At 39.1% G+C, this 25,008-nt stretch overlaps 1 protein-coding gene across 1 annotated transcript in view; it reads right to left on the bottom strand.

Annotated features, from left to right (window-relative positions):
* The window catches only part of HMCN1 (hemicentin 1), a 471,707-nt gene extending 446,942 nt beyond the window's left edge, over positions 1-24,765 (bottom strand). The window contains exon 1 of the mRNA XM_027611279.2: positions 24,165-24,765. Within this exon, the coding sequence (XP_027467080.1) occupies positions 24,165-24,432 (268 nt within the window). The 5' untranslated portion in view covers positions 24,433-24,765. The remainder of the gene's footprint in view (positions 1-24,164) is intronic.
* Between the last annotated feature and the right edge of the window lie 243 nt (positions 24,766-25,008).

Below are 25,008 nucleotides of genomic sequence, written 5' to 3'. Positions count from 1 at the left end.
CTTTGCTCATCGGTAGCCCCTTCATTCCCATTCCTGTCTCCCTGGAACCCCACCAGCCCCAGAGAATAATGGGGTTCCCCATCTCCTCTAGTTCTCATCAGGTATGGCTACCCTGGCCTGCCACAGTCCTCAGACTATTCCTGAACTCCAGGTGTGGTCATCAGAGCAGCTGTGATTTCCTCTGCCAGCTGATAAGGCAATACTTGTGGCTTTACACCCTAGGTTTCCTGGCCTCATCCAGGAATGTCCAAGTAGCACATGATGGTCTCACAGTGGCAAAGCTTGAGTTCTTACCCCAGCACTGTACCCTGAAGCTTGGCAGCACCCTCCAGTGGAAAACCAATGAAATACAGCCTGAGACAGGTTTTGGCCGGTTGTGATGCTGTTTGGCAGAGACACTCCTCCTGAACAACTTCCTGAGTTGGCCTTAGGTCAAGCTGCCTGATGCACGGGATGTGCCATTTTCTACTCTCCACAAAGGTACGTGGATTAGGTAGGGGCCCTACATTAAAAGGGATACTAAAAACTAGTAAGTCCAGCAATTAAATATTATAATAATTTTATATGCACACATCATAGCATTACAACAAAGAGAGTAAAGACTGGTCAAAGTACCAGGAGAAAAACACAGATCCTCTGAGGGATTTCAACATACCTCTATCTTAAATGGACAGGGCAAGCACATAAAAGTAATTGGAAATATAGATTTGAACAACAGCATTTTAGCCATATTCTATAGCACTTAATATGTGCCAGGCACTGTCCTAAACGTTTTATATATTAATCAATTTAACCCTGACCACAACCCCTATTAGCCCAGTTGCATAGAGCTAGTAAGTAGCAGAGGCAGGACTGAAATCCAGGAAGTCTACTCCAGTTGCATAGAGCTAGTAAGTAGGAGAGGCAGGACTGAAATCCAGGAAGTCTACTCCAGAATCTGTATCCTAACCACCATGTTATATTGCCTCTCTATGCAACAATAAGTTTATCTAAAATATATGTAAAAAATCACATATCCACCATGTGGTGCCTGGGTGGCTCAGTCGGTTGAGCACCGACTCTTGATTTCAGCTCAGGTCATGATCTCAGAGTTGTGGGATAGAGCCCAGCATCAGGCTCCATGCTTAGCATGAAGTCAGCTTGAGGTTCTCCCTCTCCCTCGCCCAGCTCTCTCTCTCTAAAATAAATAGAAATCTTTTTTAAAAAATCATATAGCCAAAAAACAGAGAATACTCTTGATTTTCAAACATACTCAAATATAATAACTGACCAGTTTCACAAAAGAAGTCTCAACAACTTTTTAAATAGAAAAAAAAGGAAAAAAATATGTTCAGAAAAACTAAAAACCACCCTCTTAAGTAAGAGATGGTTATGCACCAAAAACAATAAAATACCTAGGAATAAACTTAACCAAGAAAGTAAAAGACCTGTATTCTGACAACTAGAAAACACTGATAAAAGAAATTAGAGATGACATAAACAAATGGAAAGATATTCATTCCATGCTCATGAACCAGAAGAACAAATGTTGTTAAAATGTCCATACTACCCAAAGCATTCTATAAATTTAATGCAAACCCTATCAAAATACCAAAAGCATTTTTCACAGAATTAGAGCAAATAATCCTAAAATTTTCAGGGAACTACAAAAGACCCCCAAAGAGCCAAAACAGTCTTGAAACAAAACAAAGTTAGAGATATCACAATTCCAGATTTCAAGTTATACTACAAAGCTATAGTAATCAAAACAGCATAGTACTGGTACAAAAATAGAACACAGGTCAATGGAATAGGATAGAAAGCCCAGAAACAAATCCATGATTACACAGTCAATTAATCTTCAACAAAAGAAGCAGATGTATGAATTCAAGTTAAAAGCCTTAAATATCTCTATTATAAATGAGAGGTAAAAATAAACATTTAAGTTTAGAAATTAAAAGGGACAACAGAACAAAACTAAGGCCAGTAGAAGCTAAGAAGTAATTAAGATAGGACCACAAATTAACAAAACAAAAACAAAAAAATTGGAGATGATCAAAAAACCAGAGCCTGTTTCCTTGAAATAGAAAAACTGATCTAAACTGATCATGAGGAAAAGAGAAGTCATAAGTAAATAATACTGGAAATGAAAACTGAGTCATTGGTATACATACAGTATAATGTAGTTAAACTTTATTTCATCTTTATCTTGATTATAATTTCAATGGAAAAAATTAGCTTAACCATCAAATATAATTATTTTAGAGGGTTTTTTAATGAGGTTTTTTTTAGATTAAAAAAATTATTGTATATCCTAGTTTTCTAAGAGCTATGTTTCCTTGTTTGAAAATGAATGCATATATAACATTTGATATATATCAAATGAATCTATTAAGATGATCATATGATTCTTCTTTTATGTACTAATATAATAAGTTATAATGATTTACTTTCTAGTGTTAAACTAATCTTTTTCATCTTGGCATTAAAAACAACCTGGTCATTACATAAGTTTCTTTTTATATATTGCTAGATTGATTTGTTAATATCCATTTGGAATTTTTGCATCTAGACTTATGAGGGAAGTTGACCTAAATTTTTCTTTCTTATATTATCCATATTAGTTATTTGGTACAAGGGTTATCCAGCCTCATGAAAAATGTTCCCTTTTTTCCTATTGCCAGAAAGTAGTTCTGTAAAATTGTTATTTTTCCTTGAATAGTTAGTAAAGCTCTCCTGAGAAATCATCTAGGCCTAGAGTTTTCTTTGTAGGCAAATATTTTACTATGAAGAAAATATTTTTTTTTTAAGTGGGAGAAATCTGGACATGGGAAAAAACAGAGAGGCAAGGAAAAGCATTAAGATATGAGAAGTGGCAGACTAAGCTGACATGGAAGACATTCCCCCTACAAAACAGGAATGCTGGATAAAATATAAAGTTTCCTTTCTAATATAAGAGCCAAACTCAAATGATAAAAATAATGAGAAATCTTCCAGTAACCTAAAATAAAAAGGAAACTCAAACCAAAATTAAACTTCTGTTGTTACCATGGCAGCAAAAGAGGGTATCAGATCCTGATATAGGGTTTGGCTGCTAAAATTTTAATGTCCTATAGGTACAGTTTTCTTGGTATCAGCCTCTTTTGGATCAGAGATCTACAACAGAGTACCCTGCTTAAAGCTCAGCCCTACCAGTGAAACACAGAACAGGAAATTCCTCCCACTAATCTAGAAAATTGGCAAGAAAACTTGCCATCTATCCAGGTCTCTAATGGGGGGGAATAAATCTCCTGAGAGAAACTGAAATCCTAAACCAGAAACATACAAGGGCTAGTAGGAGTTGTACCAGCTCTATGGTACAAGAATCCAAAGCCAAAAAAAATTAGCCCACAAACTAACTTTAGGACCACAACAAAAGCAAATGAAAACCTCTCTGTAAACACCAGTAGTGCACAATCCGGGGTACACTAGACTCCCTGCTAAAGATGCATTCACAGTCAACAATTAGCAACCAGACAAGGAAACAAACCACAATGAGGGAGAGTCAAATACACCAAATACTTGGGAGAATTTGTGCCACTCTAAGAGGTAGAAATAATACAACATTAAAGAGACTATAATACTGAAGAGCATATGATACAAAATAAAATAGACAGATTTGAAAAAGAACCAAATGAAACTTCTGGAAATAAAAAACTATGGTTATTGAAAATGAAAACTCAATGGATGACTTCAAGAGTGGATTAAATAGAGCTGAAGTGAACTGTACGCAAAATTTGAGGAAGTCACCAAGAATGCACCAAAGAGAGAAAAAGAAATGGAAAATATGAAAGAAAGATAAAAAGGCTTGGTGAATAGAATGAAAAGATCAAAAGTACACTCAATAGGATTTTATAAAGAGGACATTACAGAATAAAGAGAGGAAATATTTGAAAGGTAAGAATTATCCAAAATTGGATACAAACTTAAGTCCTCAGGTTAGAGAGGCAAACCAGGTTTCAGGCAGAAAAAACAAAATCAAATCCATGCTTAGACACTAAATAAGGAACTGCAGAAACAGAAAAGCAAAGAGATCATCTTAAAATAACCAGAAAGAAAAGACAGCTTAATTAAAAAGGAATGACAAACTGACAGAAGACTTCTCATCAACAACAAAAGAAGTCAGGAAACAATAAAAGATTATCTTCAATGGGCTAAGTTAGATACAAAATTCTATACTAACTGAACTAGTAATCACAAATTAAGATGCTATACATAAATTCTAAAAAAAAAAAAAAAAAAGACCGAAAGGATTTCCTACTGTTGAAGGAAGTCATGGAGAGCAGGTGACTACAGGTTGAAATGCAAGATGGAGGCTTTTCACCTTTTCCCTGTCCTGGGAATGTACATTTGGCCCACTTTGAAGAGCTACTTCAAAGATGAAGCCTTTAGGGCGCCTGGGTGGCTCAGTTGGTTAAGCGACTGTCTTTGGCTCAGGTCATGATCCTGGAGTCCCAGGATCGAGTCCCACATCGGGCTCCCTGCTCAGCAGGGAGTCTGCTTCTCCCTCTGACCCTCCCCCTCTCATGCTCTCTATCTCATTCTCTCAAATAAATAAATAAAACCTTAAAAAAAAAGTAACAAAGATGAAGCCTTTAGAGAATAATGTGTTATTGAGACCATCCGAACTGTACACATGACTGAACCCCATTAAGGCTTCTATATAAACTCTTAAGATTCTGGGGGCCAGGTGTAGAGGACTAATCATGCTGCTGCCCAAGACAAGCGTCATAAGCTCCCTTGGCTTATTAAACCTGCCACCTACCAATCTGGAGTAGCCTGCCTCTTTCTTTAGTCTTTCCTTGCTTGCTGTGTATGGGAGCCAGTTCAGAATTTTACTCGGGAAACTCCTGAGGCTGCAAACCAACACCCACTTATATATATAATTCCTGAAACCTACTGAAGAATGTAAAGAAAGTAAGAAAGAGTGGAAAAAAACATGTAAGAATCCAAAATGGAGTGGGAAGCTAGAAGTAACAAGGAATAAAGAAATTAGTAAACAAGTCAAACCTATATAGACATTGACTATATAAACAAAAATGACTCATTGGGGTTTAAAAACAGGATGGATCTAATAAACCAGTTAATACTATGGAGGGTAGGCAGAAGATGATCAGAATAAAACATTTCAAGGCTTTTGTATTAACAGGAACATAGACACTGATCAACTTCATTAAGTCAACAAATTAAGAGTAGTGGTGAAAAGAGAGAAACATAATCTATAATTACCAAACTAATAGCATAATAATTCAATTTTATAGCAGGAAAAGGGGGGGCAGGATTAACAAAAATCACAGTAAATGGAAAACACAAAATAAGATAATAAAAATAAGTCCAAATATATAAATAATCACAATAAAAGTACAGGATTAAACTTGACTATTAAAATAGTTTGAAAATAAGAAAAGTATAAAAGATATATATCAAAAATAACAACCAAATATGGAACAGCATTATTAATACCAAGCAAAATGTATTTACAGGCAAAAGTATTAGAAATAAAGATGACCATATATTTAATGTTAAAATGGACAATTCACTAAGAACAGAACAATCCTGAGCCAGTTCACACCTAACAACATGTCCTTAAAAACAAAAACTAGGGGCACCTGGGTGGCTCAGTCGTTAAGCGTCTGCCTTCGGCTCAGGTCATGATCCCGGGGTCCTGGGATCGAGCCCCACGTCAGGCTCCCTGCTTCCCCGCGCGAAGCCTGCTTCTCCCTCTCCCTCTCCCTCTCCCCCTGCCTCTCCCACTACGTGTGCTCTCTCTATCTCAAATGAATAAATAAAATCTTTAAAAAAAAAAAAAAACTAACTGGAGTTATAAGGAGAATTAACAAAACCACAATCACAATGGAAAACTTTAATATAACTCATTCAAAAACTGATAGATCAATTGGGCAAGAACTAATAAAGAGACAGGATTTGTGAATAACATAATTAAGTCTGATCTTATGGACAAATATTGAAGGTTTGCACTCAACAATTAAAGAATTTCAAGTACACATGGAACATTTACAAAAATTCACCCTTTCATTCAATAACTATGTATTAAGTGCCTTTTATGTCAGGGAGCCTTCTTTGTTAGGCTCTGGGGAATTCAGTCATGAAAATTAAGTCTGGCCTCATGGAGTTTATACTGAGTGGAGGAGCTAGACCTCAAATAAATGGATTCACGTCATCTCTGACGTCAAGCAGGACTAAGTCTATAAAAAGAAAAATAAAGCAGGTTGACAGGACAGAGTCGTATGGGGAGCTATGTTAGATTGGTGGACAGGGAAGGCCTGTCTGAGGGGGTAACCTTGAGCCAAGAGCTTTATGAATTGATGATATAAGTCAATCAAGATTTTGGGGAAAGAAGGAACAGCAAGAACGATGGTTCTGGAGAGGGTGTGTGCCTGGCTTGTAAGAATTAATAAAGATGCCAATATGCTAAAAATGAAGTGAATAAGGAGGAGGTCAGAAAGGGGAGTAGAGAATAATATGAGCTGCCTTTCATTTTAAAAGCTCCTCTGGCAGCTCTGGACAGAATAACAAGGAGACCAGTTACAGTGACTCAGTGTTTGGGGTTAATGTAGAGCATGAAATCATCCATAATACCTGGCTTGCTAAAATGTAACACAGAGGGCGCTGAGGGCAGGGAAGGTTTTGGAGAAGGGCATAGGTCCCTGGAATGCCGAGGCTTGCGAGACCACTCTGCCAGGGGAATTGCCTTCCCCAAAGCTTTCTTAGCCCAAACAGCCACCGCCCTGTGATCTAAGAGATGTATGCATTGTCCCCTAGGCTATGTTTAGCAGCCAGTAGAACAGGCAGATTAGCATATCCTATCTTTTCCATAAACATATCCTCCTAGTTCCACTAAGACCCCTTGTCACACATCACATGCTTGAGAAAGAGTAATCAAGATTTATGATTATCCTGAAGGACCAATAAAGGTGAGAGCAAAGAACAGCAAAGGGTCTTCCTCTCTGAGCGCTGACTCCCTTGCCTTCTCCTCTCTTTCACAGCAAAGTCTGGAGTCATCTTTCATCCATTGGTACAAGGATTGCTGGGCATTCCCAGCAACTCGAGGTAGATAGGATAAGTAGCGGTCAAACTAAGACTTGAAGACAGAGCCAAAAGAATTTGCAGAGTGACTGGATGTGGGGTTTAAAAGAGATGAGTCCAGGATGACTCCAAGGGTGTTGTCTGAAACAGCTGTGAGAAAATGGTAGTACCCTTGCTGAGTTGGGGAACACAGGAAAAGATGCATGTGGTGTGGGAAGGGGGTGCTCATAAATGTGAGATACCCCTGGGAGATGCCCCAGTGAACATTTAAGAGGTGGTAGGTTCCTCCTGTTCCAATTCTGCATTAGTGTTGTCGGCCTGGAATCTCTGGGTATTTACTGTTGCAATTTTTCAAATTGTCATGGAAAAGAAAATGCTCAATCTGCTTCCTGTCATAGAATTAATTCTACACTCAATAATTCTACCCATCTAAAGGACTTTTCCAAGGAAAGTTAAGCTAACATTTGGTGAATACCTATTACTAAGTCCTTTCACAAATACCATCTCATTTAAACATAAATATTCCCCTTTGTGTTACGGTGGGTGAGACAATCGTGCACATCTATTCACAGCTCCACATCCAATGACATCGTGTAGTAGTTTGAAATTGGCCCTGGCAGAATATTTACACCATGGCAATTGTCAAATGCCACAAATAAGAACCCCTCCCCACCCCCAGCGCCAGAGCCAGTGGTTTACCATTTAACAGCACACTAGTGATTACATCCTTATTTTAGACAGAAGGAAACAAGTTCTAAGAGGTCAAAGGACCTGTCCAGTTACAAAGCCAGCACCCAGGTGTTTTGACTCTATGTTAAGTGTTACTTCCTTTGAAAACTCCTCTTGAGTCCTGACTTTATGTCAGGCTTCATATCAAATGTTTTAGTGCATTTTCCTCTCTAATTCTCACAACTCGACAAGGAAGTATGACTGTTACTCTCACTTTAATGGTAAGGAGACTAAGGCTTTGAGAACTTAGTAACTTAACTAACAATCAAACACTGGTCTATTTGATTTTAGAATCCATTCACTCAAAATCTATAAATTCTGTCTAACTCGACCAGATTTTACTTTGTCAAGATAAATCAAGTCAATCGTTGGGGTGCCTGGGTGGCCCAGTCGTTAAGCGTCTGCCTTTGGCTCAGGTCATGATCCCAGGGTCCTAGGATCAAGCCCCGCATCGGGCTCCCTGGTCTACGGGAAGCCTGCTTCTCCCTCTCCCACTCCCCCTGCTGTGTTCCCTCTCTCGCTGTGTCTCTCTCTGTCAAATAAAATCTTAAAAAAAAAAAGATAAATCAAGTCAACTGTTAATTTCTTTTATAATGTAGAAGAAAAAAGCAGTGAAGTTATCAAAGGCATAAATTAAGTCCATAAAACATACAATAAATGTAAAAGGGGACGTCAATATTGAATGACACTTTTCCAATAATCCAGGAAAATTCCTTGGAAGAGGTAAAATTTTGAAAAATCTTTTAATTAGACAAATGGAAATGTTTGGCACACGGGGAGACATTCCAACATAGGGTGTGGCTTAGGAGAAAACTTAAAGGCAAAAGTGTGATCATCTGATCCAGCGGGTGTTGAACACATTCACCTAAGAAGAGCAGAGAAGACCCTCTGGGGAATACGAAACAATAGAAATGAGGTTTTTCTGTGTGCTCTGGCAAAGGGCTTTGAAGTAAAAATAAGAACTCAACAAAAAACAAAACAGATTTCACTTTGAATCTTAAAAATTGATATTCTAGGTGCTACAATATCTTTTTAGAATTTTGTTCTCTACTGCTTCATGAAATAACGTGTTGTCTCAACCTTCTACCTGGTTAAAAAAAAAATTAAAGAACAAGAGCCATCTCATAAATTTATTTCTTTCCATCACCCATAAGTCTCATTTAACCAGCCTCCCCCGGTCAGATCTTGGCAAGAACAGCTACCACTGCCCTGAGGCATTTTCAGTCGTAATCAGAGTTCCTTCCAGCCAGGGAACTTCAAGGAACTCCTCCCACCTGCTATAAAACAGTGCTTAAAGGTAAGCTCTTAGAGATCTGGTGCTGTGGAAAAACTGCTCCAATTAGTGCGTTTGAAGTTTCCAAGAAAAGAAACCTAGAGGTATACAAACTTAAAATACTTTGGAACCCACACATAATCCTCAGAATTCCTAGCTCCTATATAATTTTCCCCGTTTCAAAATTAAATGTCTCAACATCTCCAAAAAAAAATCAATAAAGCTTAATTAAATGTTTTCAGAGTAAATTATCTCAAGTATTAAATGATTTAAGAGTAAAATGCAGAGACTTTAAAAAAAAAAATTCAAATTTTTTTAAGGAATTAAACAGCACCCCAACATATTAATGCCCCTCTCCATAATTCCCAATGAGAACCCCATTCCTATCCAAAAAGAGATCAGAGCTTAGAGTCCATGGTACTCCCTGATACAAACACTGTTATCAGAAATTTCTAGAACAGGGGCGCCTGGGTGGCTCAGTTGGTTAAGCGACTGCCTTCGGCTCAGGTCGTGATCCTGGAGTCCCTGGATCAAGTCCCGCATCGGGCTCCCTGCTCAGCGAGGAGCCTGCTTCTCCCTCTAACCCTCCCTCCTCTCATGTACTCTCTCTCTCTCTCTCATTCTCGCTCTCTCCAATAAATAAATAAATCTTAAAAAAAAAAAAAGAAATTTCTAGAACAAACTGACTCATAAGAGTTAAGGACTTTTGTTTTCTTAATGTTAATTACTGAGTGGTCTCAGTATGGGTTGAATTGTGTCCCAGCAAAATTCATGTTAAAGTCCTATTCCCTAGCACCTCAAAATGTGACCTTATTTGGAAATAAGGTTATAAAAGATGTAGTTAGTTAAGATGAGATCATACAGGAGTAGGGTGGGCCAATAATCCAAAATGATGTCCTTATAAAAAAGGGAAATTTCACACAGGGAGACCACCCTGTGAACATGAAGGCAGAGATCAGTGCATCTACAAGCCAAGGAACACCAAAGATTGCCAGCAAAGCACCATAACCTAGGGAGGCATGGAACAGATTCTCTCTCACAGCCCTCAGAAGGAAACAACCCTGCCAACACCTTGATTTCAGACTTTCAGCCTCCAGAACCTTGAGGCAATAAATTTCTGTTGTTTAAGCCACCCAATTTGTGGTACTTTGTTATTGCAGCCTTAGCAGATGAACACAGTGGTCCCTTTGCCACGCTTTCTTGGGCAAACTCCCTCAATCTCATACATTTCTCAAAATAAAAGAAGGTGGCAAAAAAATAATTTTTAGAAAGCTATTCTTTTTCAGGAGATTTTGTACATTTGTGAGAGTTCATATCATATAAGCCTCAGTTGTCTTATATGTAAAATAAGATAACATCTATCACTCAAGAGTTTTTGTGAGCCTTAAATGAGATAAAGCATGGAATGTATCTAGTTCAGTGTCTGGTCCATAGTCATGACTCAAAAAAGTAAAATGGTGGCTGTTCTTATTAGAAATAAAAATTATGCTACTATGCCTGTGTCAATAAGACGTGTGAGATGAGATGTTTCATCAGGAGTCCCTACCAGCCACACTGCCCTCAGAGTTGCCAACAGCTAACTTCATTAGGCTCCGACTCTCCCAACCCTGACCTGGTATCTTAAATTTATACACAAGCCTTGGTTAGACTTTGCAACCAGGGTATCCACCCTGCTTTATGTCACAATTGTCTGTGGTCGCTGCCCCAAATACAAACCATTCCTCTTCTCACTTCCTCTGTTTCCTCTCTTGACCCATTCCTTCACCATCCTATGTCCTCACAAATCCCATAACCTCCCAACTCATCTTCCCACACAGCTCTCCATCTACCTCCCACTTTAGCTGAAACAGGGTTGTCTTTGGATGGCACCACCTCCCGACAGTCCTCCCTAGCCGGGTCTGCTCATTCTCCAAAACCTCAGATACACCACGGACAGGAGGTGGGTGCAGACCCATTCCCAGTCCACTATTTCTCTACTTTCAGAGAAAACACCTGCCATTTTGGGGTGCATGTCACCTATGACACCCTCTAACCCTCCTCATCATTGTCAACGGTCACCTGGAGACTACTCAATAATTCTTATTAAATAAAAATTTGATGCCTGACTTACTATCATCCTCACCATTTTAAGCGCTATTATTATCTGGGTTACTTTAACAACCACCTTCAACTCTGCAGACTCAAGGTCTTTGATCTCAGTCCCACAATCTTCATTCTAGTCAAAACTTCCTTTGCTATGCAAGCTATGATCAATCACTCTGGTTATTCTTACCAATGACCTCAGCTTCCTTGTCATATTGTCCTTCACAGCATAATCTCAACTTTTGTCAGTCCAATATATCCAGATCTGACTCTATGCTCTGTCACTTCAGTCTTTCTCTTATCAATATCCTTCTCAACCATATCCTATTTCTTTAGTCACATCTGCTCAACAAAATCCCAGTCCTGGATCAAACCAATGGTCAACCTCAGCAGTTATGCCCAAACTGCTGAGAGCTGCTAAAGAAATCACATAGCTAGGCAGTGTTCAAGCATTATAAATTCATCTTCTGAACCACAACTCATCCTGAGAAACAATCTATATGTCCCTATAGTCACCTTCTACCTCCAAAATTCCATTATTCTTCTAAAATCCTTTATTTATCCTCTGCCACTTCCCTCCTCTCATCAAATGACTATCTGTTCTATTTCTTTGAGTGAAAAGAGTCCATTGAACAAGAAGTGACCTAAGATCCTGCATCTGTACCTACCAGCTCATCCATGACCATGCCTGTCTGTGATCTGTTTCTCTTCTATCACACTAAAGAACTGAAGGTCTTCTCCTACCAACAACCAATCCCGCTACTTTGAATCCCATCTCCACTTGCTTCCTCAAAGTCCTGGTGTCATCAGTTACCTGTACTCTCTGGCATTTTCCATCTCTTCTACTCTACTGACTCTTTTCCAGCAGTACTTAAGCATTCTCTCCTTTCTCCCCTCTAAAAAAAAAAAAAAGTTCTTTCTCAAAACTAAGTCCCAATAACTAATGTTTACTGAGAATTTACTGTGCGCAAAGGGTTGTGTTAAGTTTGAGACATCTATTATTTCAATCCTCACATTCTCACAATTCCTAGTTACTGAAACTGAAGGACAAAGAAGTTAAAATCATACAACAAATAATTGATGGAGCCAGGCTTCCGACCCAAGCATCAGATTCCACAGCCCATGCTTTTAACCACAACGTTAGTTTTCACAAAATAGACTGCATTTGCTAGCACCATTTTCTTACCCATTTCAGCCTCATGGCTCCATAACCCCAATGAACTGTCCACTTCAGCCTGTCAGTTTAGCCTTTATTTTCTGTAACCTTATAAGTGGACAGAATTAGCAACTTCTGCTTAAAACTAATTACCTCTTAGATTTCCAAATGCTGCCCACTCAAGTTTCTCTTCCTATTTTCCTGGACTCTCTTTTCCAGAATCCTTTATGAACTTGCCTTCTTCTGTCTTTTAAATGTTTGTGTTCTCCATAGTTCTACCCTGTCTTCTTTCTTTTCTCAGTGTACACACTCTCCTTGGATGATCTCATTTATTCCAATGGCTTCAACTGTCATCTATATAAGTTTCAAGTGGACAGAACAGCTACTTGGCACTATTCATACTAACAGTGACAGTTGGAGATGCTTGAGGAATGATACCTGGAGACAGGCCACCCAAACAGACCCACACAGGGAGACATTTACTTTGTTAAATTCACTACCAACCAAGGTCTGGCTCCTCAGACTTACAAACTCAAAAACTTGAACTTGACACTGTCAGAATATTTTAAACAATAAAAACTGATGCATAAAACTGGTATGCCAAAATATGAGTTACCAACGAAGAATACAATTGTCTAGAGAATCTGATGTATGTGCAAGTCTGATCAGAGAATTCTCTCCCCATAAGGAAAGTGCATTAGGTTAAATTAACAGGAGGCTGTTCAGTGAGCATGCAATCAAAACAAGGAGAGTTAATAGTATGATCCAAATATGTAATGACATCATTACATACTTATAAAGATAAACAGTCTATTGCCACAGTGAGAATGTTACTGATGGGTGGACTGGTTATTTAAGTGTAGAATGAACTAACATTCTGAACCCTAGATAGAACTTAGCAAAAAATCCAAACAATCCAATTAAAAGCTGGGCAGAGGATCTGAATAGACATCTTTCCAAAGAAGACATACAGATGACCAACAGGTATATGAAAATATGCTCAACATCATAGTAATCAAGAAAAGGCAAACCAAAACCACATGAGATATCATCTCACACCTGTTAGAATGGCTATTATCAAAAAGACAAGAAATATCAAGTGTTGGCAAAGATGTGAAGAAAAGGGAACCCTTGCGCACTGTTGATAGGAATGTAAATTGGTGCGGCCCCTAAGGAAAAGAGTATGGAGGTTCCTCAAAAAATTAAAAATAGAGCAACCATAATATTCGGCAATACCACAAGGGTATCTACCTGAAGAAAACAAAAACACTACCTCAAAAAGATATATGGACCCCCATGGTCATTGCAGCATTATTTGTAATAATCAAGATATGTACAACCTAAATATCCATCAGTGGATGAGTAGATAATGTGGTATACATACAATGAAACATTATTCAGCCATAAGAAAGAAGGAAATCTTGCCAGTTGTGACAACATGGATGGACCTAGAGGGTATGATGTTAAGTGAAATCAGTCAGACATAGAAAGACAAATACTGTAAGATCTCACTTATATGTGGAATCTAAAAACAAAACCAAGCCCAGAGATATAGAAAACAAATTGGTGGTTGCCAAATGGGGGTTGCGGAGGGTGTCAAATGGGTGAAGGGGTCAAAAAGTACAAACTTCCAGTAATAAAATAAGTCAATCATGAGAATATAGTGTACAGCATGGTGACTAGAGTCAACACTGTACTGCATATTTAAAAGTTGCTGAGAAGTAAATCTTAAAAGTTCTCATCACAAGAAAACAAATTTTTATAACTATGTATGGTGACAGATGTTCACTAGACTTATTGTGGTGATCATTTCACAATATACACAAATAACAAATAATTATGTTGTACACCTGAATTCAATGTTACATGTCAATTATATCTCAATTAAAATAAAGAACTTGGTTGTACAATAACTTAGCTGTTTCTGTGACTCTCATTTTCATTGTTGACCCCCCCATACTTTTGGTTGATACTTTATTTTAGTCAACTTAATGTATAAGGAGCTTATTATCAAGGCTACTGGCCTGAGAGTAATGGTATCTCTTAAAGCTAACTTTACATACATTTTCTCTTCAATTGTTTAGCAATTTCATATTTTAACCTAAGCAGGAATTCATATTTCCCCTTTTCCCATATTCTAAGGGCCAAGTCCAGTCCGTTGGACTTTGCTAATAGCTCAGAAATCTATAACCTTCTTTCTTAATCCACGTCACCTCAATATTTCCCCCCTGAATTACTGTGATTGCCTCAGATTTCAGCTCTCAGCTCTCAGCTCTCAGGATGCCTTGCTCCAATCCATCCAAGAGATAGAGATCTAAAATGAAAACCCAATTATGTCACTCCTCACTTATAATCCTTCCAAGCCTGATAGCTTTGAGGATGAAATCCAAACTCCTTAATATTTTGATTAAACTACTTTTACTCAGGCACTATGTTCAGGTTTTAGCCCAGGCTATACTTCCAGAAACACTTTAGGGACCATCACCTTTTGAATTCTGAATCAGGGGCACTGCTCTGGGCTCACACAGCCCCCTGTGTTTCTTTCCACTATAAAATGTATTGTGGTATATAATATTGTTATTTCTCTTGCTCTTCTCCCCAGAGACTATTAACTTCTTCTAAGTTATGCCTCATTATTTTTGGATCAAAAGTACCTACCACAGTACTTGACAAATAGTAAGAAGTCTATTATTGACTGATGAGTAAGTGAATAAATGAATGAATCAATGAATATGATGACTTATCTTTGGATTTTTAAATTCTCTTGCTGGTTTCCCAATTATAAAGCAGTGGTCAAGGGCTCAAGGGACCAGCGCAGCAAAGAACTCATGCTTCTCAGGCAGTGAATGTTATTAGAATGGTACTACATTTTAACTTGTTTGAGTTGCCTTTTGCCCAGAGGTTAATAGCCACATTATCAAGGGGATATTTTTCTACTTAATTTTTTAGTCTTATTGTATAAATATTCTACTATTTTTCTTAATAATTGGCTCCTCTGCAGCACCCATTCAATCTTTATTGACAAATGTGAGTCATTCAGTAAAAGCAACACCACTGACTCTATACTACTTTATAAAGGATTTTCATATATATTGTCTTATTTAACCATAGTATCACTCAAGTAGGGAAAGTTCATATGATTTCACCTTACATTTGACATAAGTTCAGTTTTAAATTTTTCCTATTCTCCATTGAGATGGGAATCCTCATGGAGATTTATCAGAAAAAATAAAACCAAGGTTGAGTGAAAATCCCTGTAGACTTCTGAGAACTACCTATAATGTGGATCTTCTATTTACAGTGATCCTTAGAAATTAATTTATTTGTTGTGACTCTTTTTCAGCCAGTTTAGTAAAAAATAGAAGGTAATTCAGCTGAGACATTCCAGACTGCATAGAAATCCACCCTTCCCCAAATTTACCTGCTATACAAACATTCAGTGACTACTCAAAGACTCAGGCATTACCTGATCACAATGATACCTCCAAATCATATTCAATCTTAGATGGGACATATGTATCACCAAAAAGGCCGAATTAGTAAATCATTATGTTGTTTATTTTTGTTCTTCTGATTGTTATGATTTAAAAAGAAAAGTTGCATGGGGTGCCTAGGTGGCTCAGTTGGTTAAGCGTCTGCCTTCGGCTCAGGTCATGATCCCGGGGTCCTAGAATCAAGCCCCACATCAGGTTCCCTTCTCAGCAGGGATTCTGCTTCTCCCTCTCTCTCTGCCCCACCCCCCGCTCATGCACTCACTCTCTCTCTGTGTCAAATAAATAAAATCTTTTAATTTAAAATCATTTTAATAACATATAGTGTTTTATTATTTTCAGAGGTAGATTTTAGTGATTCCTCAGTTGCATATAACATCGAGTGCTCATTACATCAAGTGCCCTCAATGCCCATCATCCAGTTACCCCATCCCCCCACCCACGTCCCCTCCAGCAACCCTCAATTTGTTTCCCATAGTTAAGAGTCTCATGGTTTGTCGCCCTCTCTGATTTCATCTTATTTTATTTTTCCTTCCCTTCCCCTATGTTCATCTGTTTTGTTTCTTAAATTCCACATATAAGTGAAATCATATGATATTTTTCTTTCTCTGACGGACTTATTTCATTTAGCATAATACCTTCTAGTTCCATCCACATCATTGCAAATAGCAAGATCTCATTCTTTTTGATGGCTGAGTAAAATTCCATTATTTATATACATAAAATGTGTGTATATACACACACACACCACATCTTCTTATCTTCTTGATCCACTCATCTGTCAATGGGCATCTGGTCTCTTTCTGTATTTTAGCAACTGTGGACATTGCTGCTATAAACACTGGGGTGCATATGCCCCTTTGAATCACTATGTTTGTGTCCTTTGGATAAATACCTAGTAGTGCAATTGCTGGGTCATAGGGTAGCTCTATTTTTAACTTTCTGAGGAATCTCCATAAATAAATAAAATCATTAAAAAATAAAAAGTAAAGTCACAGAAATGAAAGGCAAAGATTAAAATGCCCAGAGAAATCACTGGTTCTTGTTTCCAGCATTCATTCATTCATTTATTCATTCACTCATGAAACATTTTTTGTGTGTCTACTGTGTTCCAGGCCTGTGAGATAAATGGGGCAGTCCCTGCCCAAGGAGGCTAATGTCTAGTCAGAGAAAAAGGTACGTAAGCAGAATTATAAAGACCACTGAGAATGTGTACTGTCTTTTGGTCAGAGACAAACCATAAGCAAAACCAAATTCTGATTTACCAACAATCAATCAGAAGGGTGCTCTTCAACTTAACAGCAACAGCAAAAACAAAAACAAAAACCCCACCATTCTGTGGGAGTCAGAGAGGATTTGGTTAAATAGAAACATCCCTAACACATTTAACATATTTGATTTATCAAAATTTGGTCCTTATATTTTGGGAGAAAGTTTTCATTGTACATAGAAAGACACCTCTAGATATCCTCAGAAAACATCTAGTGACATAGTTCTACTCTCTCAGGTTAAAATATTCCATCATCCTAGGAAACAAGAGTTATCATTGTCCAAACAAAATCTCTCATTCTTAAATGTTAGTTCATTGCCTTTGGTTGGATTTCTCTTGGACTTTAAAGACCAATCCTTTTCCTCGTGAAAATCCTTCTTCCTGTAGAATATGCTGGAAGCAAAAGGAGACTAATAGCTTTGTAGTTCTTTTTCCTCTATATACTGGAACTCAAAACATTTCAATTTGAAGTTTAGTTCATATAAATTTGTTTTCAAAGTCTAAATGTGCAATATTTTCTTTGTAAAAATCTTTCTATTCATTATGGCTTCCAGTGATTTTGCTATTGCTCAGAAAAATATTCTAAGAGAATCTTTTCATGAAAGTCCTAGAGTGCTTTCTTAACACCTTGTAGGTCTTGCAGAGAGAAACACACAATGTCACTGAGGGCTCACAGGTTTTATTACAATGAAACTCTTTAAGTACAGAGAAAGTAAGCTGATATTTCTCCCAATGAATCAAGTCCTTGCTACTCTGAATCCCTTTGCACTCACTTATCTTTCACCATATTACAGTCGTTACAAATCACAAACTTTAATAATAACCTACCAAGGCACTAATTTTATAAATAGAGAAACAGAAGTCTGGCGAGGTTGAATAATTTGCTCAAATGACAGAATAAGGAAAAGAACACAAATCTTCAGTTCCAAATTGGATGTTCTTTCTAATACATTGAATTTGCACTTTGTAAAATACTGGTTGAATCATTTATCAAAACTAATTTCAATTTTCGCTTCATGAACAAAGCAACCATTCCAGTAGTTGGAAACAACAATTCCAAAGATTTCCAATTATTTTTCTCCCATTCTCTTCTGAATTCTCTCCAAACAGCCTTTCACTCCCATCACTACATTTCACTATGGTTGCTGAGTCACCAATGACTCCCACATTGCTAAATTGACTAGCCAATTCTCCAGCCTCCTCTTAATTAACCAATTAGGGCTTCTTCCTGAAAATACTTTCCTCTCTTGACTTTTAGGATAATGTACTCTTGTCCCTCTCTGACTTCAATTTCTTAGGCTACTTTGCTGGTTCATCCTCATCTCTGACTGCTAACAATTGCTGTCCCAGGGCTGGGTCCTCAGACCTTTACTATTCTTCAAGTAATCAGTCCCTCAGTGGCTCATCTAGACTCACAGCCCTAAATATCATCTATATGTGTACCTTTGGATCCCAAATTTATATCTCTGACCCAGACCTCTTCTCTTGAACCTTAATTTCATATATCCAACTGCCTTCTTAATATCTCCACTGGGGTACCAAAAAACATCTCAAACTTAACCATATCCAAAAATTAAAGCCTCATCCTCCCAAACATTTTCTCAAACCTGCTTCTTGCTCTTTCTTCTCCATCTCAGTAAATGGCTATGCTACGCTTCCATTTACTCAAGACAAATCCTCAGCATCGGCCTTGTCTTCCTTTTCCTCACACATCATTAAATTCTTCTGGTTTAATCTTCAAAATATATACAGAATCCAACTCTCTCCCCAAATTTCCACGGCTACCAAATTCACCCACGATATACCATCCTCTTGTGCCTGAATGATACAATAGTCTCCTATCTTCCCTGTTTCTGCCCTTGCTCTTCTTTAGAGTATTTTCAAACAGTAGAATGATTTATGTTTATGCATAAGTCACATCATGTCACTACTCTGTTCAAAACTCTAAAATTGCTCTGCATCTCACTTAGAGAAAAGCCAAAGTCACAGTGGCTTATGAGCCCTTTCACGGTGTGCCCCACCACGTTTCTGATCTCACCTCCTAACTTCTCCCTGTCCCCCACTGTGCTCTGGATACACTGGTCTTTTCATGGTTCCTTGAACATGTCAGGATGCTCTTGCCATGTTCAGAACACTTCATTTATTGTTCCTCTGCCTGCAAAAGTCTTTCCTCAGATATCCTCATTGCTCCCTCCCTCGTCTCCTTCAAGTCTTTGTTCAAATGTGACCTCTTCAATTGGGAGCTTCTCTGACCACCACATTTAAAATATCAACACACTCAACTCACTTCAAACTCCTCATGCTCTTTTTCTGCTTTTTATTTTCTCCAGACCAATTACCACCAACAAAATATCATATATATTTTAATTATTTTCCTTATTGCCAGTGGCCTCTGCCAGTAGAATATAAGCTCTATGAGAGCAGAAGCATTTGTCTGTTTTATTCAGACAACTGTATGTCCAGTGTCTGAAGCGATGAGCCTGAGACATAATAGGTGAGTGAGTGAATGAATGAATGAATTAATGTGGACAGATAAAAGACATCCTGGGAAAAACCAGAGGCATAAATGAAAGAGAAGAGAATTTTTCTTTATACGAAGAGACTCATATATACACACTGTCCCATTCTCTTTCCTGTCTCTAGTACCTGTCTTACAGAGAGAATTGGAAGACTGATGATAAAAGGAGCTGTTATTAGAGGAAGACCATCAGCCCTCCTCAAAGTTGTGCGCTAAGAAAGACAGAAACAAATTTTGAGTGTCGTAAAAAGCACAGCAAAAATTAAAATGTAAGAATCAACAAGTTCAATAATAAACTAGTGGTGATGAGATGTGAAGGAATCAGAATCCTTACACACTGCTGGTGGGAATGGAACATGGTATAAATGCTTTGGATAACAGTCTGGCAGTTCCTCCAACAATTCAACACAGAGTTACTATGATCCAGCAATTCCACTCCTAGGTACATACCCAAGAGAAATGAAAACAGACGTTCTTCTGTGTTGTGAGCACTCAATGTCAATGTGGGGATAGGGAGGTTTCCTCACATCACAACAAGCTGTTCTCAGACACCACCAGATTCCACAGGGTAAGGGTTCAGTTCTGCAAGACTGCCCACCCACCCCCAGGCCAGCTGCCAGTCCAGGTTGTTACCTGTACCTCCAACCAACTGGCTATAAATCAGAGGCTCCCACGACCCCCTTCTTAATTTGATGAATTTGCTAGAGTGGCTCAAAAAACTCAGAGAATCCACTGATCACTAGATTATCAGTTTTTTATAAAAGGATATAACTCAGAAACAACCAGATGGAAGAGATGCATGAGGAAAGGTATGTGGAAAGGGGTGTGAAGCTTCCATGTCTTCTTTGAGAGTGCCATTCTCCCCAAATCTCATGTGAATGGCCCCAAAGCAATACAAACCCTGTCCTATTGGGTTTTTATGGAGGCTTCATTACATAGTCATGACTGATTAAATCACTGGCCACTGGCAAGTGATTTAACCCTCCACCCCCTCACCCCTCCCCAGAAGTCTGGGGTGGGACAGAAAATTCCAACCCTCTACTCACATGGTTGAATCTCCCAGCAACCAGCCTCTATCCTTAGGTGGGATCCAAAAAGTCACTCCATTAATATAACAAAAGGCAATTTTATGGCTCTCATCACTTAGGATATTACAAGGGTTTTAGGAGCTCTACGCAAGAAATGGGAAAGAAGACCAAATATATATTTATTAATAAATTACAACATCACATATATCCACACAGAAACTAGTACATAAATGGTGATAGAAGCACTATTCATAATAATAATAGCCAAAACCCTAAGTAGCCATTATGGATTAAGAGATAAGCAAAATGTGGTATACCCACACAATGGAATATTATTTAGCCATTAAAAGGAATAAAATCCTGACACATGCTATAACATGAAGGAACCTTGAAAACATTATGTTTAAGTGAAAGAAGCCAGTCAAAAAAGACCACATATTATATGATTGCATTCAGATGAAAGGCCAGAATAGGAAAATCTACAGACAGAAAGTAAATTAGTGCTTGCTTAGCACTGGGAGGATGATGATAGGGAGCTAAGGGCCAGGGTTTCTCTTTGAGGTGATGAGGATGTTCCAGACTGTAGTGATGGCTGCATGTACCTGTGAATAAACTAAAAACCATTGAATTATACATTTTAAATGAATGATTATATAATAAGGGAATTATATCTCAGTGAAGCTGTTAAAAATTAATACACTAAATGTTATTACGGAAGTGAAAAACCTATCTTAACCACAGTCAGCATCGAAAAGTTGGCTTGACTTTCCACCATCCTCGCCCCCTCTGGTACTTCCTCCTACCATGGGTGTGTTTTGGGTCCTCCTGACACCGGCTTCTTTATGTGCACATTTTCTGAATGACTTTTATCACTTCCTTGTTAAACTGTTACACTTCTGCCTCACGTATGCCTGTGTTTCCTGTATTTTTTTTTTAATTTATTTGACAGAGAGAGCACAAGCAGAGGGAGAGAGAGGGAGAAGCAGGTTCCCTGCTGAGCAAGGAGCCCGATGTGGGACTCGATCCCAGGACCCTGGGATCATGACCCGGGCTGAAGGCAGCCACTTAACCGACTGAGCCACCCAGGCGTCCCTGTTTTCCGTATTTTAATTTTTACCCGCACCCACAAACACACACCTTGAGCCAAACTGTGATGCAGAAGTCCAAAGCAATCATGTACAAAGGCCTAAAGATTTTTGTCAAATGCCTTAGAGTATATCTTGGATCTTAACCAGCTTTGAAAAGCTATAAGTAGTCAAGGTTATAATTATTGTATTAAAGTCCACCCATTATTTCTCTCCATGTCAGTTGTAGCACCCAAAGGTAAGGATATGTGTTAGGAGCTATGAAAAACAACCACAAGTAAAACAGACAGCCATAAAATGTCATAGTCATTAGTGAACTTAGAGCTGCTCAAATCCAATTCTCTCATTTTATAGTCAAGGAAACAAGTAAATTGACTTTTCTAATGTCACTTAGTAAAACAGCCAATCCCCATTCAAGGCTCTTTCTGTCATTCCAGGCTGATCACCAATCAAAAGAACAAGAGAATCAAAAACTCTTAAATGATTATACATACCATACACACACAAACACGCAAATTTTCACACAAAGACAATTCATAATCCAGTAAAGTGAATTAGCAAACTAAATTAAAGGTTATTAGTATGTTTTAATTTCTATCTCCCTCTTTATCTTCAAAAATAGTTTAAATATTCTTAGATAACATAAACACTTGGCCACTTCTCTCTACTTTGAATCACAATAAAGCTAATTTTGCGGAATTATATATGCAATTAATTTTATGGAACCAATTTAATCATTTTCTCATATTATTTCTAAAAGCTATAGCATGCCAAGTACTACAGGAAAGTCAACTACAGCATACCTTCCCATTTGGTAACAATTGGAAAGCAGCACACCACAATACAATTTATTCCAATAATTTTTCATATCACATCAAAATATCATGGTGATCCAGTTTCCACTTATGACTTGAGGTGATTTTTGTGTTGTTTGCACCAACATCATTTCGTAAGAGTCTTTTGGAGTAGAATAAATTGTGATGTTAATTAGAGAAAACAATTTTTACTTTATTTTTTAGCCAACTTCAGCTATAGCCCCATAGAAAAAACACATTTAAGCTATTCCAAAACAGCAAAAGTCTTGAACTGCATCACAACTGGCATCCTGACATTTAATAAGTCGAAACATAACACATGAGGTGTCTTACTAAGACAGTAAAAACAGTAAAGGACCATTTAATTCTTTATTCAAATATGCAGACCATTTCATGCTTAATCAAGGTAGAAAAACCTACCCTACTCTTCAGTATGTCCCAGAAAAGTGGGATAGGTTCTTATTTTCATCATTTGAAGAACAACAACAACAACAACAAAAAAGTCCCAGAAAGTTCCATTTCCCTCTAAATTTCTCCCCATGCTTTTTTTTTTTTTTTTAGAAAGCTGGAACCCGTCACATTTAAGACCTAGCAATAATGTGAACTCATATGTTTGTCAAAATGCACAAGGAAAGAATATGAGATTCTCAATATCAAGTTCCCATTGTGAAGAGGTTGTGTCAAGCAAGGTCTTCTAAGGGAAGAGGGAGACTTTCAAAGCAGGAAAAATGTGGGAGAACAGTGGGGGAGGACTTTTAAGAAACCACTGCTGTATTTCTTCAACCAGGCAGGGACTTGTGCTAATGAAACTCAGGTGGCTGTCAGACAGCGAGCCCCAGGGCCCCCCCTGCAATGCTGCCCTTGGCAATGACAAGGAGGGCTCCTATGAGCCTCAGGGAAAGGTGCCACTTGAAATAGCAACTGAAAAAAGTAAATAGGATCATATTACCCCGGAGCAGCTGAAACCCATGGCTTTGGGGGGAAAAGTACAGTTATTTTGCTTCAAATACCTTTAAAAGAGCGCCGACAACCAAATTACATGCATTTCTATTGGATGAGACTGGACAGAATGTTTCTACCCATCTGAGAACAGAAGTAATGATGACTTGGGGCAAAGATGAATAGATTCAGTTAAGAAATGAATGGCCTCTCTCTTATTTTCATCCCTTCGGTTCCACCAGTAATTACAAGCTTCCTTGGGTCTCACACAACAGGTTTTTCCTCCCCCTCTCGTGTGAGAGTTACCCTGAGTGTGCTCTCAACCGGGATGGGAGCTCTCAGAGCAGCGCTGCTGGATACCCAGGTCCAAATCTGCCGTCATAATTAAGCATTCTTTAGCTCTAAAATTAAAAAGTCAATGAACTCCAGTTTCCACGTCCTTGCTCAGGACTCTGGGGTCTGGTTTTTACTGTAATTCCACACTTCCAGGTTTGGGGGTCACTGCCCAAGCACCTACAAGACCTGAGGAGGAGCCGGGGAACCAAGCCAGATGCCAAGGAGCAAGTCTTTGTTACAATGGTTTTCAGCTACACATTAAAAGGGGGGAAAAAAAAACAGGTTTGGAAACTTCCTAACACTGAAATAATTTCGGAGCATAAGACATAAGGGAATCATGAGAAATAACAAACACAAAGAATAAATGTTTCCCTTACCTGGATCATGGAAAGGCACCAAAGCGAAGTTGAAAAGTGGTCTCTTAGGTCTTTTCAAAGACGTCTCCAGGATTTTGGAAGCCCCTTCGATCACCTGAACTAAATCATCATACATGGAACCAGTCACATCAAACACAAAAGCCAAGGTGGAGGCCCCCTCGGGAATTTCCTCAGCCCCTGTCTCTGACTGGGGGCTTGCATCTTGAGCTAGGGAAGAATAAAGAAGAGCAAACAGGAATACGGTGTGGACAATGTCCCAGGAAATCATTGTCTTGCCTTCCCTTTTTTTTTTTCTCCTGGGCGCCTTAGCACTGTGGTTAGCCCTCCTCAATAACACGCAGGGGGCTTCCTCTCAGAGCAGCTCATTAGGCTCTCGAAAGCTCTCTGAACTAGCGAAAAGTTTGGAGGCGACAATCCGAGGGGGACGGGCACCAACCCCGCAGCCCTGCACGGGCTGAGCGGGCGGAGATGCGGCAGCTTTTGTCTGGACGCAGCTTCCTCCGGGCCGGCTAGGTGCCCGCGGGCCGCGTGCGGCGTGTCGCGGAGAGCGGGCAGCGCGCCCGGCCCATGCCCCGGGGGCCGCTCCAAGCCCTGCGGCGCCGCACCGAGTCCCGCCGCCGTCGCCGCCGCCGCTCTCCGCCGCCGCTCTCCGCCGGGGCCAGCCACTCAGGCTCCCAACTTTCCACTGTGCGCCGCTCGCTCGGGAGCGCGGAGGGGAAGCCCGACGCGGCCTCGCCTCCTGATTGGCCACGGCGGCCCCCCCACCCTAGGCGCTGGAGGGCCCCCCCCCCCCCGGCGGAGGGCGACTTCTCTCTCCGCCGACGCTAGGGTCAGTTCGGTACCA

This window comes from Zalophus californianus, chromosome 10 (genome assembly GCF_009762305.2).
Source record: "Zalophus californianus isolate mZalCal1 chromosome 10, mZalCal1.pri.v2, whole genome shotgun sequence".
Taxonomy (NCBI): Eukaryota; Metazoa; Chordata; class Mammalia; order Carnivora; family Otariidae; genus Zalophus; species Zalophus californianus.
This window is presented reverse-complemented; position numbering and strand designations above follow the sequence as displayed.